The sequence below is a fragment of the Mesoplodon densirostris genome, chromosome 5 (assembly GCF_025265405.1).
Source record: "Mesoplodon densirostris isolate mMesDen1 chromosome 5, mMesDen1 primary haplotype, whole genome shotgun sequence".
Lineage (NCBI taxonomy): Eukaryota > Metazoa > Chordata > Mammalia > Artiodactyla > Ziphiidae > Mesoplodon > Mesoplodon densirostris.
The window spans coordinates 118,675,543-118,687,555 of NC_082665.1; the positions used below are offsets into that span (position 1 = coordinate 118,675,543).

The 12,013-nt window shown below is 43.2% G+C and overlaps 1 protein-coding gene across 2 annotated transcripts in view; it reads right to left on the bottom strand.

The window, feature by feature from the left end:
• The window catches only part of RUBCN (rubicon autophagy regulator), a 57,073-nt gene extending 46,271 nt beyond the window's left edge, over window positions 1–10,802 (bottom strand). For both annotated transcript variants that reach the window (XM_060099384.1, XM_060099383.1), the window contains exon 1: window positions 10,568–10,802. In XM_060099384.1, coding sequence (XP_059955367.1) covers window positions 10,568–10,632 — 65 coding nt within the window. In that variant the 5' untranslated portion in view covers window positions 10,633–10,802. The remainder of the gene's footprint in view (window positions 1–10,567) is intronic.
• Between the last annotated feature and the right edge of the window lie 1,211 nt (window positions 10,803–12,013).

Genomic DNA, 12,013 nt, shown 5'->3' on the forward strand with positions numbered 1-12,013 from the left:
GTTGACAGCAGAATCTCAAAAGTCTAGGAGGGAACCTCAATGTCTAGGAATCTCACTGTCTAGAAGGCATGCTTTGTAACTTTATACCTATTCAACGAATGTTTCACCAATCATACTAAATTTTAATGATACTAAATTTCTTGAATTTCAACAATGGGTAGATTTAACAAAAGGTAGGAAAATACCTTATGTCAGAAACCTTACCACTGATGATATGCAAACTCCTTAGTATGGAGTTCAAACATTCTCCATCCTGCTCAGTACTCCTCAATTTGAATACAGTCTCTCTCTCTCTCTACCACATGCAAACATGCTAACCTCATACCTACTCTCATGACTGTATCCATGGAGACCTTTCCACTTGGAATGATTCTCTTCTTGTCCCATTCAGGAATTAAGGTTCAGCTCTAGTACAATTTTCTCCCAAGAAGTTCTAAATAATCTGACCTGCTACAACTTTTTTGTTAGAAACTCTGTAACACAAGCTGTCAATACACCATTCCTCTTAATAATAATCTTTAAAAAAAAAAACATTGTTATTTACCGGTATGTGGTTGATTTCCTTAAGGAGAAGGACCATGGTTTTTCTATTTCCTTTTTTTTCTTTTTTAATATTTATTTATTTATTTGGTTGTGCCAGGTCTTAGTTGTGGCAGGCAGGCTCTTTAGTTGCAGCTCACCAGCTCCTTAGTTGTGGCGTGCAAACTCCTAGTTGTGGCATGCATGTGGGATCTAGTTCCCTGACCAGGGATCAAACCCGGTCGCCAGCATTGGGAGTGTGGAGTCTTAACCTCTGCGCCACCAGGGAAGTCCCTCTATTTCTTTTGTATTTTATATTTTAATAAGCAGAGAGAAAATGTCATTCAGTGGAAAGAGAACAAGCTTCACGGTCAGGCCAACCTGAATTTGAATCCTAGCTCTGCACAAACTAGCTGTGCATCCTTGGGCAAGCCATTAAACTCTTTAAGCTTCAGTTCCCTCATCTGCAAAATGGAGAGAACAACTACTTCATAAAGGAGTGTAATTGATAATCTACAGAAAGCACCACCATCAAGCAAATAATAGTAGTATTACTTCCCTTTTCTCTGTCCTTTTCCTTTGAACTTCCATTGCATAAATCTAATAAATCCAATTAAATCAGAAGGGGTATCTAGTATAAAGCCTTCTTACCCATTCTGCTTCAGAGAAAATCTGGGATTGGACAGTTTGTGACATAATTAAGACTAGTCACAGTGTTCCACCTACAAAGAATATCTTCACTGAATTTAAACTAGGGTCAAATTTCTTCTTAGCAAAGGTTCCAAGGCCCTGTTTATGTTCATGGTGCTCTCACTGAAGCAGGATAGCTGGAAAGACTTCCTCAATATTGGATGACCTTGTATATAACAGAGAATCAAATCTGCTTACTGGATAGAATGAAAGAAACTTATAAGGTTTTACTGCAAAAAAATAGGGTTGATTTTGTGAGTCATATAAGAAAGCCAATCTCATTACCTTACAGTCACACCTTATGTTGTCTGGGTAGAAGAGTGCTTTACAAGCAAGGTAAAGGAGGCATATACCACCACTCCAATAGCAAAGGCAAAGGAGGAAAGACACTGCCTCAGTTGCCTCAGTTTTAGGGAGACTATTTTATTTTTTTTTTTTTTTTTTTTTTTTTTTGCGGTATGCGGGCCTCTCACTGTTGCGGCCTCCCCCGTTGCGGAGCACAGGCTCCGGACGCGTAGGCTCCGGACGCGCAGGCTCAGCGGCCATGGCTCACGGGCCCAGCCGCTCCGCGGCATATGGGATCCTCCCAGACCGGGGCACGAACCCGTATCCCCTGCATCGGCAGGCGGACTCTCAACCACTTGCGCCACCAGGGAGGCCCTGAGACTATTTTAAAGTAAAAGATAACCATCATTAGAACTAAAACTAAACTATCTCAAAAACTGCTGAGGAGGGCCTCCCTGGTAGCGCAGTGGTTGAGAGTCCGCCTGCCGATGCAGGGGATACGGGTTCGTGCCCCGGTCTGGGAGGATCCCATATGCCGCGGAGCGGCTGGGCCCGTGAGCCATGGCCGCTGGGCCTGCGCATCCGGAGCCTGTGCTCCGCAACGGGAGAGGCCACAACAGTGAGAGGCCCGCATACCGCAAAAAGAAAAAGAAAAAAAAAAAAAAAAAAAAAAAAAAACTGCTGAGGAAAGAAAACAGCAAGAGAACATTATAGAAATCATTTTTAAAAGATGACAGAATTAAGACCCAACAGATATGAGATAAAAATAAGTGTCAATGGAATAAACTCAACTATTTAAAACAAAACAGCCAATCAAACAAAAAAGCAGGAGGAAACTATACTAATATCAAGGTTGTATTCAAGGCAAGAATCATTTAAAAAGACAAAAAGGGAATAATGAAGATACAGCTCTCATTAGTTTTTATGTATCCAATAACATGGCCTCAAAATATATCAAACAAAACAACGCGCACACACACACACACACACACACATACACACACACACACACACAGGGGAAACAAAAACTGCAGAAAAGAAAAAGAAAAACGGGGACTTCCCTGGTGGTCCAGTGGGTAAGACTCCACGCTCCCAACACAGGAGGCCTGGGTTCGATCCGTGGTCGGGGAACTAGATCCTGCATGCCGCAACTAAGAGTCTGCATGCCACAACTAAGAAGTCCACATGCCACAACTAAAGATCCCATGTGCCGCAACAAAGACCCAGCATAGCCAAAATAAATAAATAAATAATAAAAAGAAAAATGGAAATGGAAAAAACAATGGTAATGGGAGATCATGAAAACCAAAAGTAAAAAAGTGATTAGAAGAACTGAATAATATATAATTAATAAGGTTGTTCTATAACATCTAGAAAACTACACCCTGAAGAACACTTTTTTAAAGCACACATAGAACAGTCACAAAAACTGGCCTTGTACTAAGGCACACGCATATGAAAAGTCAATAGATCCTCAAAAGTAGAAGTAGTACAGACATATTCTCCAGCCAGAAAGCAATAAAACAGTGAGCAAATAACAAAAGTAGAACAAAACAAATAGAAAAAAAAAAAACACCCTTGGAAAATCTAAAACTCTGAAAGGACTCTTTAGGAGGTTAGGAGGCAAAAATAAATTCATGGTCTTGGAGGGAGGTGGGTGAAGAGGAATGGCAATATGACTATTACTGCTTTCTTCTCAAAAGTATCCAAATGAGAGAGCTCACCAGGAGACTGTCTGAGAACCCTTAAGAAATTATGGGATTCTGCTGTTTTCTAGTAAAAAATCAATCATCTCTCAGTCCTACAATCCAGCAGAGTTCCTGTGAGTTTCACTGGCAAAGGATATGGCCCCACAAACTTTGAGAGATAGTTTGCCAAGTTCCTCTTTACTCACTACTATTGATGACTTCCTTTAATAATCTTCTCTCCTCCTAATCAAGTGTAGTTTACACTTCAAGTGAGCCTGATCCAGAGGAACTAAAAACATGTAAGCATGCTGCAGTTCTTTCCTGAAAAATGCAGATTTAAATCTACAGCAGCATTGTTCAATTGAACTTCCTGTGATGCTGGAAATGTTCTGTATCTGTGCTGTCCAATGTGGCAGCCACTAGCCACTGTGGCCATTAAGCACTTGAAGTCCGTGCAGCGTGACTAAAGAACTGAAATTTTAAAATTTTATTTAATTTTAATTAATTGAGACTTAAATTACCACAGGTGGCTAAGTGGCTATCATGTTGGACAGAGCTGGTCTATAAATACCAAGGCAGGTTGTTTACGGAGGCAAGATTACAAAACAAAATAAAAAACAGGAAAAAAATTCCATCTACGGAAGAAGTGATAAAGCAGCTATAAAAAAGCAGAAACAGCTGTGGGGAGGGTAGATACTGAGAAAAGCTTCAGCTTATGGTTCCTGCTATCAGCTGATACACCTCCAGCTTCTGGGTTCTGACAAGAGCATTTTCCCCAAAAGCTTCAAGAATATGTTTTGGGGGGGAGGGGCGGGGGGGGCAGCGGGGTGGGGGAGGGAGAGTTGTACTAATAATCGGAGTAGCAGTTTGGATTGCTCAAAAAACATGTGATCCTCTTGCTTTGCTACCAGTGCTTCCAGAGAATGGTCAAAGGAAAACGGGAACGAAAGGGAAGAAACAGAAAATGAAAATGACGTGAAAAAGTGAAAAATGAATAATCAGAAAGGGAGAAACAGAGGCCCTTTCAATAGCAACAGCACCAATGACACCTGCCCAACCATAAGAAGCATGACCAAATTTTACCATTTTCATTCCTTGAGCACCAACATGCCGCGGAGTGGCTGGGCCCGTGAGCCATGGCCCAGTGAGCACCAACCATATGTCAGGCTTTCATTCAGTGAGCATCAAGCATATGTCAGGCACTGTGCTAGGCACCGGGCTTATGGTGGTTAAAGAGGGAGAGTCCCCACCTCTCCGGATATTCAGAACGCAGTGGGGGAAAGGGGCACGTACATTTAAAAAATGCTACAGAGTGAGAAGTGCTGTATTAAGAGAGATAGAAAAGGGCAGGTCAATGATGACTTCTAAAGGAGCATTATTTAAAGAACGACTAAGAGCTCTCCAGGCAAAGAAGGAGGCAATGCAGGGAATTTAGAGGAGCAAGTATCAGAATGGTGAGGAAGGAGATGTGAGAGAGTGAATGCCATGGTTTTGTAACTGGAAACTTCATACTGAATACCAGGGAAGTTTTGACTTTCTATTTTCAATGAGAAATCACTGAACATTTCTGAGCAAAATACTAGAGTAACTGCTTCTGAAAAATTAAGCTGGTAGCAATGTGGAAGCTGCTTGGAATAGGGGGACTGGGCTCAGATTGGGAGCTTAGTCAGGAGGCTACTGAGAGAATCCACAATGAGAAATAATAAAGGCTTTAGTGAATAATTTTGTTTATAGCTGCCCAGAATTCATGTCCCTTTCTTTTGGTAACAGAATAATGATCTTTCACAGGGAAATCACCCCTCTGGCACTTAATCTGGTCCATGAAGTCCCAAGAAGATATCACCCTACCCTAGGATCCAGGGTTGGGCATATAACTTAGGCCTGACTGAGCAACATATTCCATACCCTGATTACAAGAACAGGAACATAAGTCAGTCCAAAAAGAGTCAGCCCCAGAATTTTCACTTTTGCTATACCTATGGGGATTGCTTTTGTCTTCTTTTTGGTTGGATTGCTAAACTTGAAGTCGCCAAGGGTTATCCTGTAGAAAAATCTGCGACTTCCCTGGTGGCGCAGTGGTTAAGAGTCCGCCTGCCAATGCAGGGGACACGGATTCGATCCCTGGTCCGGGAAGATCCCACATGCCGCAGAGCAACTAAGCCCATGCACCACAATTACTGAGCCTGTGCTCTAGAGCCCACGAGCCACAACTACTGAAGCCCGCGCGCCTAGAGCCCGTGGTCTGCAACAAGAGAAGCCACCGCAATGAGAAGTCTGCACGTTGCAACGAAGAGTAGCCCTCAGTCGCCGCAACTAGAGAAAGCCCGTGCGTAGCAACAAGACACAACGCAGCCAAAACTAAATAAAATAAAATAAAATAAATAAATTTTTTAAAAAAGTAAAATCTGCCTGAGAATGAAGCCAACACATCGAGAAAAAGAGCACACAGGCAGGGACAAACTTTTATTATTTTTTTAACATCTTTATTGGAGTATAATTGCTTTACAATGGTGTGTTAGTTTCTGCTTTATAACAAAGTGAATCAGTTATACATATACTTATATCCCCATATCTCTTTCCTCTTGCATCTCCCTCCCTCCCACCCCTCTAGGGAGTCACAAAGCACCGAGCTGATCTCTCTGTGCTATGTGGCTGCTTCCCACTAGCTATTGGTTTTACATTTGGTAGTGTATATATGTCCATGCCACTCTCTCACTTTGAGGGACAAACTTTTGTTTAAGCAGCTACACTTGGCCATTCCTGAAGCAATACCACTCCCTGGATTTTTCGGTAATATAAGCCAATATATTTGGAAACGGAGGGGAAAAAAAAAGGCTTCAAGAGAAAAATCAGAAACAGAACTCATTGTACCTGTGACTGCCTGGGTATGGGAAATGAAGGAGAGGGAAGTATCAAATTTCACTGAGGTTTCTGACTTGGTTGACTGAATGGAAAACACTATTAACTGAGATAGAGAACAGAGGAGGAAAAGGTTTTGGTCAATAGAATGAGCTCAGCTTGGAGACACAAAAAAGTACCTTAATCCTTGAATTCTGATTCTATCAGACTCACTGTACCAGGAAAACTGTGGAAGTAGTCGGGTTCCAAGCTCAGAAGTAGATTGCATAGCCCAAGGCAGCTAAGGGTGACAGAGCAATGCAAGAAGAATCATGCTTTTAATTGTTTCGTAGTTTCACCAGACAAACTCCAAATAATTGGCATTTAGGAAACCCTAGGAAAAGTGAAGTATCATCCCTAAGCATTACAGCATTTTGCTAGTGGTGACTAGCTACATGGAAAACAATAGGGGAATCTATGACATTCCACTCCAAGGATGAAATTAAAAGCTAGGCCAACACCCCAGTCCCCAGTGTGTTCAACTCGGACAGAGGAGCCACAGAAGGAGGAAGAGAGAGCAACGATACCATTGGAAACAGCAACTGGAAGAGCACCCACTAAACTTATTTTAAGAAAACTGGGGAGGAGATGGAAGTAGACATTTTTTGCATTCAGTACATATCAGGCACTCTGTGAGGAGCTTTATGCACATTATGTTATTGAATCCTCACAACTTACCAGTCAGGAAGGCATCATTCTTCCCACTCAGACAGGATAAGCCAAGTTAAGCCATAGAGCTAGAATTCAAATGCAGATCTACCTGGATATAAAGCTTATGCATGTTTCACTACATCAGCTGCTTTCAGAAAATAACTGAGCAGTTTTATCCTTCATTATATATTTTTTAAAAATGATGCCATCTCATCAAGATGTCTTCTGAATTGGGTGTTTTACTGGCCACAGAAGGGTTAGGTTTGCAGTGACCCAGCCACAGTGCCTCAATTCTCAGGCACAAGGCATGTATTTTATTTACCATTTGACTATCTGGAACTAAGGAGGCTATCAGTGCCATGAAGTCCCATTAAATAACACATTCTGAGTTAACTAGCCACCCACAGAGAGTTGGCTATGGCAACAGTATGAGTGATTTTGTGGGGATAATCCCACTATTGAAATTAAGTTTTGACTAAAGTTCCTTGATTAAGAGGCAAGCATGGAAAGAATAACAGAAAAAGATACCTGCAAAGGAGCGGTCCTAATAGCCTTAAAATGACAGGCAAAGAATGCTATATAATTAATTACCTTATACATTTCTTCATCCCAGTATATTAGCATAGTGAGAGGTAGTATAGTGTAGGTATTAAAAATAGAGCCAGGGCTTCCCTGGTGGCACAGTGGTTGAGAGTCCGCCTGCCGATGCAGGGGACACAGGTTCGTGCCCCGGTCTGGGAAGATCCCACATGCCGCGGAGCGGCTGGGCCCGTGAGCCATGGCAGCTGCGCTTGCACGTCCCGAGCCTGTGCTCCGCAACGAGAGAGGCCACATCGAGAGAGGCCACAACAGTGAGAGGCCCGCGTACCGCAAAAAAAAAAAAAAAAAAAAAGTAGAGCCAGATTGCCTGGGTTTGAATCCCAGTTCCACCAAGGATTTACTGTAGGACCATGGCAAGTTATTTATCCTGTCTATGTCTCAGCTCCCTCACCTGTCAAATGGTGATAATATATTGAATAGTACCTATCTCACCCAGTTGTTATGGGGATTAAATAATACTTGTAAGGCTCTTAAGCAATGCCTGGCATGTAGTAAATAAGTGTTTGTTAAATATATTAAATAAATAAAAAACTCAGCTAGATGGGGAGGAAATTTGAATTTCCAACCCAGCCTCTCCCACATGAACTGGTAGAGGAAAATAAAAACAATCCTAAAATTTGTTTAGAATGTATATAGGACCTTTTACACGAAGCATTTCACAGACATCTGGAGGAAGAATAAGTAGCCAAATATACATAAGCAGAAACTGAAACATGGAAAAGAGAAGTAAGATGTTCAGTTTCACTGAACACATCATTCACAAGTCTCGGGCAGGAACGTCAAGGTCCTGTCGGCCCAGGTTTTGTACAGCAGGCCACAGGCTAACTGTGCACATAAAAGAGTAGTCACCCTTTAAAACAGCCAGGTCTTCACCCAGGTACAACATCTCATTAATTTTCCCCTGTTGATATTTTCTCAGAGGTAAAAATTCCACCTCCAGTCTTTGGATCCCAGCTGCTCCTGAGACTCTAATTATATCTGAATATTTTTAAAAGTCAAGAAAGACTTCCTTAAATGTAAGGCCAGACACTATAAAACTCTTAGAGGAAAACAAAGGCAGAACACTCTATGACATAAATCACAGCAAGATCCTTTTTGACCCACCTCCTAGAGAAATGGAAATAAAGACAAAAATAAACAAATGGGACCTAATGAAACTTAAAAGCTTTTGCACAGCAAAGGAAACCATAAACAAGACAAAAAGACAACACTCAGAATGGGAGAAAATATTTGCAAATGAAGCAACTGACAAAGGATTAATCTCCAAAGTATACAAGCAGCTCATGCAGCTCAATATCAAAAAAAACAAACAACCCAATCCAAAAATGGGCAGAAGACCTAAATAGACATTTCTCCAAAGAAGATATAGATTGCCAACAAACATATGAAAGGATGCTCAACATCACTAATCACTAGAGAAATGCAAGTCAAAACTACAATGAGGTATCACCTCACACCAGTCAGAATGGCCATCATCAAAAATCTACAAGCAAAAAATGCTGGAGAGGGTGTGGAGAAAAGGGAACCCTCTCCCACTGTTGGTGGGAAAGTAAATTGATACAGCCACTATGGAGAACAGTATGGAGGTTCCTTAAAAAACTAAAAACAGAACTACCATATGATCTAGCAATCCCACTACTGGGCATATTCCCTGAGAAAACCATAATTCAAAAAAGAGTCATGTACCACAATGTTCACTGCAGCACTATTTACAATAGCCAGGACATGGAAGCAACCTTGGTGTCCCTCGACAGATGAATGGATAAAGAAGATGTGGCACATATATACAATGGAATATTACTGAGCCATAAAAAGTAACGAAATTGAGTTATTTGTAGTGAGGTGGATGGACCCAGAGTCTGTCATACAGAATGAAGTAAGTCAGAAAGAAAAAAACAAATACCATATGGTAACACATATATATGGAATCTAAAAAAAAAAAATGGTTCTGACGAACCTAGGGGCAGGACAGGAATAAAGACGCAGACGTAGAGAGTGGACTTGAGGACACGGGGAAGGGGAAGGAGAAGGGTAAGCTGGGACGAAGTGAGAGAGAGGCATGGACATATACACACTACCAAATGTAAAACAGATAGCTAGTGGGAAGCAGCCGCATAGTACACGGAGATCAGCATAGAACAGGGAGATCAGCTCCGTGCTTTGTGACCCACTAGAGGAGTGGGATAGGGAGGGTGGGAGGGAGACGCAAGAGGGAGGGGATATGGGGATATATGTATACGTATAGCTTATTCACTTTGTTATACAGCAGAAACTAACACAACAATGTAAAGCAATTATAATTCAATAAAGATGTTTAAAAAAAGACTTCCTTAACCCACATTCCTGCTCTATGATGTACATTCCAGATTCTTAAGAGGTTAAGACCAGAGTTATTAATGAAGCAACCCCTACATAGGGGTAGTACCTCTCCAGAGTCCAAGCCACCATTCGGTCAAAGTAGTTTTTAAAATCTTAAATTCTCTAATTTCTAGAAGGTATGAACTCGATAACAACAGTTTCATATAAATAAATGGGAAATTGCTTAGCTGCATTGTGGGGAAGGAGTGAAGGGTTTAAGGATGAAAAGGAAACGACAGGGAGGTCCTGTTACTCTCTGACAGCGATCCAGCTTTGACAAAGGGCACGCAATTTCTAGTCCCAATAGCAAGCCCCCATCCCCATTCCACTGCCATTACAATCGCCCACTTTCATCCGCAGGCCCTCCTTCACTCCGTCCTCACACTCATTTTTCCTAAGCTTCTTTCTAGGCCACTCATGCTGCCTAACCTTTACTCCCAGAAATTCTTACTTCAACCTTCTTAATATTGGCCCGAATTGCTGTCACCGCAAGTTTCAGTCGGGGCACCCACCTTGTCCCCTACTGCTATCTATTGACTCTGGCCTATGAAATCTCACTAGAGCACCTCTCAATATCCACCTCCTCTCCAACAGCCTTGGATCAGAGCTTCACCCACTTCTGCCCACCCCCCAGGCCCCCGCCCTCAACATACCCTACCCCCCTCCTTCACCCTCACTAAGCCCATTCCCTCGTCCGCCCTATGCACGCCCTGCGCGACCCTCCTTTCAGAATTTCTTCCCAAACAAGTTGCCCACAACAGTTGCCCTCATGTCTGTCGCGCCCAGCAGGTCTCCTCGTGCTCTCCGAGCCCTCTCAAGCCTCCCGGGACTTCAACGTATCAATCCGCCCGCGACTCCCCGGCCCCTTCCCAGCCCACCTGCTCTCCTCCGGCAAGCCTTCTTCGCAGCCGCCAAGCTCCATTCCCGCGCCGTCTGCCCGCATCCGGGGCTGCAACGTCGCCTCTTCTCTTAAGAGAGGCGTCCCCGTCGCTTCGCCCCTCAGGGCTCCCGGAGTCCTCCGGGAACCGAGGAGGCACCCACGGCCGGTGGGCTCAGAGTGATGCACTACAGCCGGGTGACAGCAAAGGCAGTGACTGCTGCCTCAGCTGCTGTTTCTAGCCACCCCCGCTTCCGGCTCCAAAAACTACAACTCCCAGCAAGCACTTCGAAGGCCCGGCCGCTACCGGCATGCACCGCCCTATCCAATCAGAGTCTGCGCTCGCAGCGACTTCAGACCTTGGCGGCGCGCTTGCGGTAGTGCACCCGGCGGGGTCTGAAACGCCCACCAGCCCTAGTCCCCGGAGTTCGTACTGGTGTGGACCTTTACACACGCCTGTCACACTTCACCCTTGGAACCATACTCGGTCAGAGGTCTAGACTCGAAAATAACGCTGGTCTTAATCCAAGTACGATTAACCCCACTTTAGCCTACCCGGGTTTAACACCTGTTGGTGGTGTTTGGAGACCTCAAAAATTTTAATGAAGAACTCACAAACTCGGAAGAGCTTATGTCGCTTTGGGATCACAAAGGAAGGGGAGGAGGCAAAAGCTTTGGGGAAAGGTTTCCTGGAGGACTGATGTCAGAGCAGAGTCTTTTAGGATGAGTATGAGTTAGCCTGGAGAAGAAGTTAAGAGAAGGGGAAGAGAGTAACACAGACATGAGGAAGCGGGTCTGGGAACAGCTTGTTCTGAGTAGTAATCAGAGATGGGAAGAGGTGAGAAACAGGCATACCAGATCATGACGCCACTGTGAGTTTGGATTTTATCCTAAGAACAATTAGGAGCAAATCAAGGATATGCAAATCAAGAAGTGATTTGATCAAACCTGCTTAGAAGGCTACTTTTGACAATGTGGAGAGGTAATGGGGTATGTACTATGTTGGAGGGAAGGTCAAAAGAATGGATATGAGAAGAGGTTGGAAGTTCCTATAAAGGCCAAGTGTAATGCCAATGAGTGAAGTGCGCCAGTTGTAGGAGAATGGCAGAAACTCTCTGAACTGGAACCCCCATGCCTCATCCAAAAAGGAAAGTCTCATCTTAGCTATAGTTGAATGTTGCCAAATATTCTGATTTTTAAATAAAGCTGGAATCTGCATTTTTGAGTACAATTTCCAATTTTTAAAATATTGGCAACAATTTTAATGTAAACATTACACAGGCCAAAAACAAAAAATTCTGTAGGCTAAATGTGGACTTTGGGTTTGCAAGTCCAGGCCTAAACTTGGGCAGTGGCTGTAGGGAACAAGGAGGTTGGGATTAGAGCCATGGTAAGGCAACAGAATCAGCACTACTCTGTTAGGGAGAGATCTAGGTTAACTCCATAA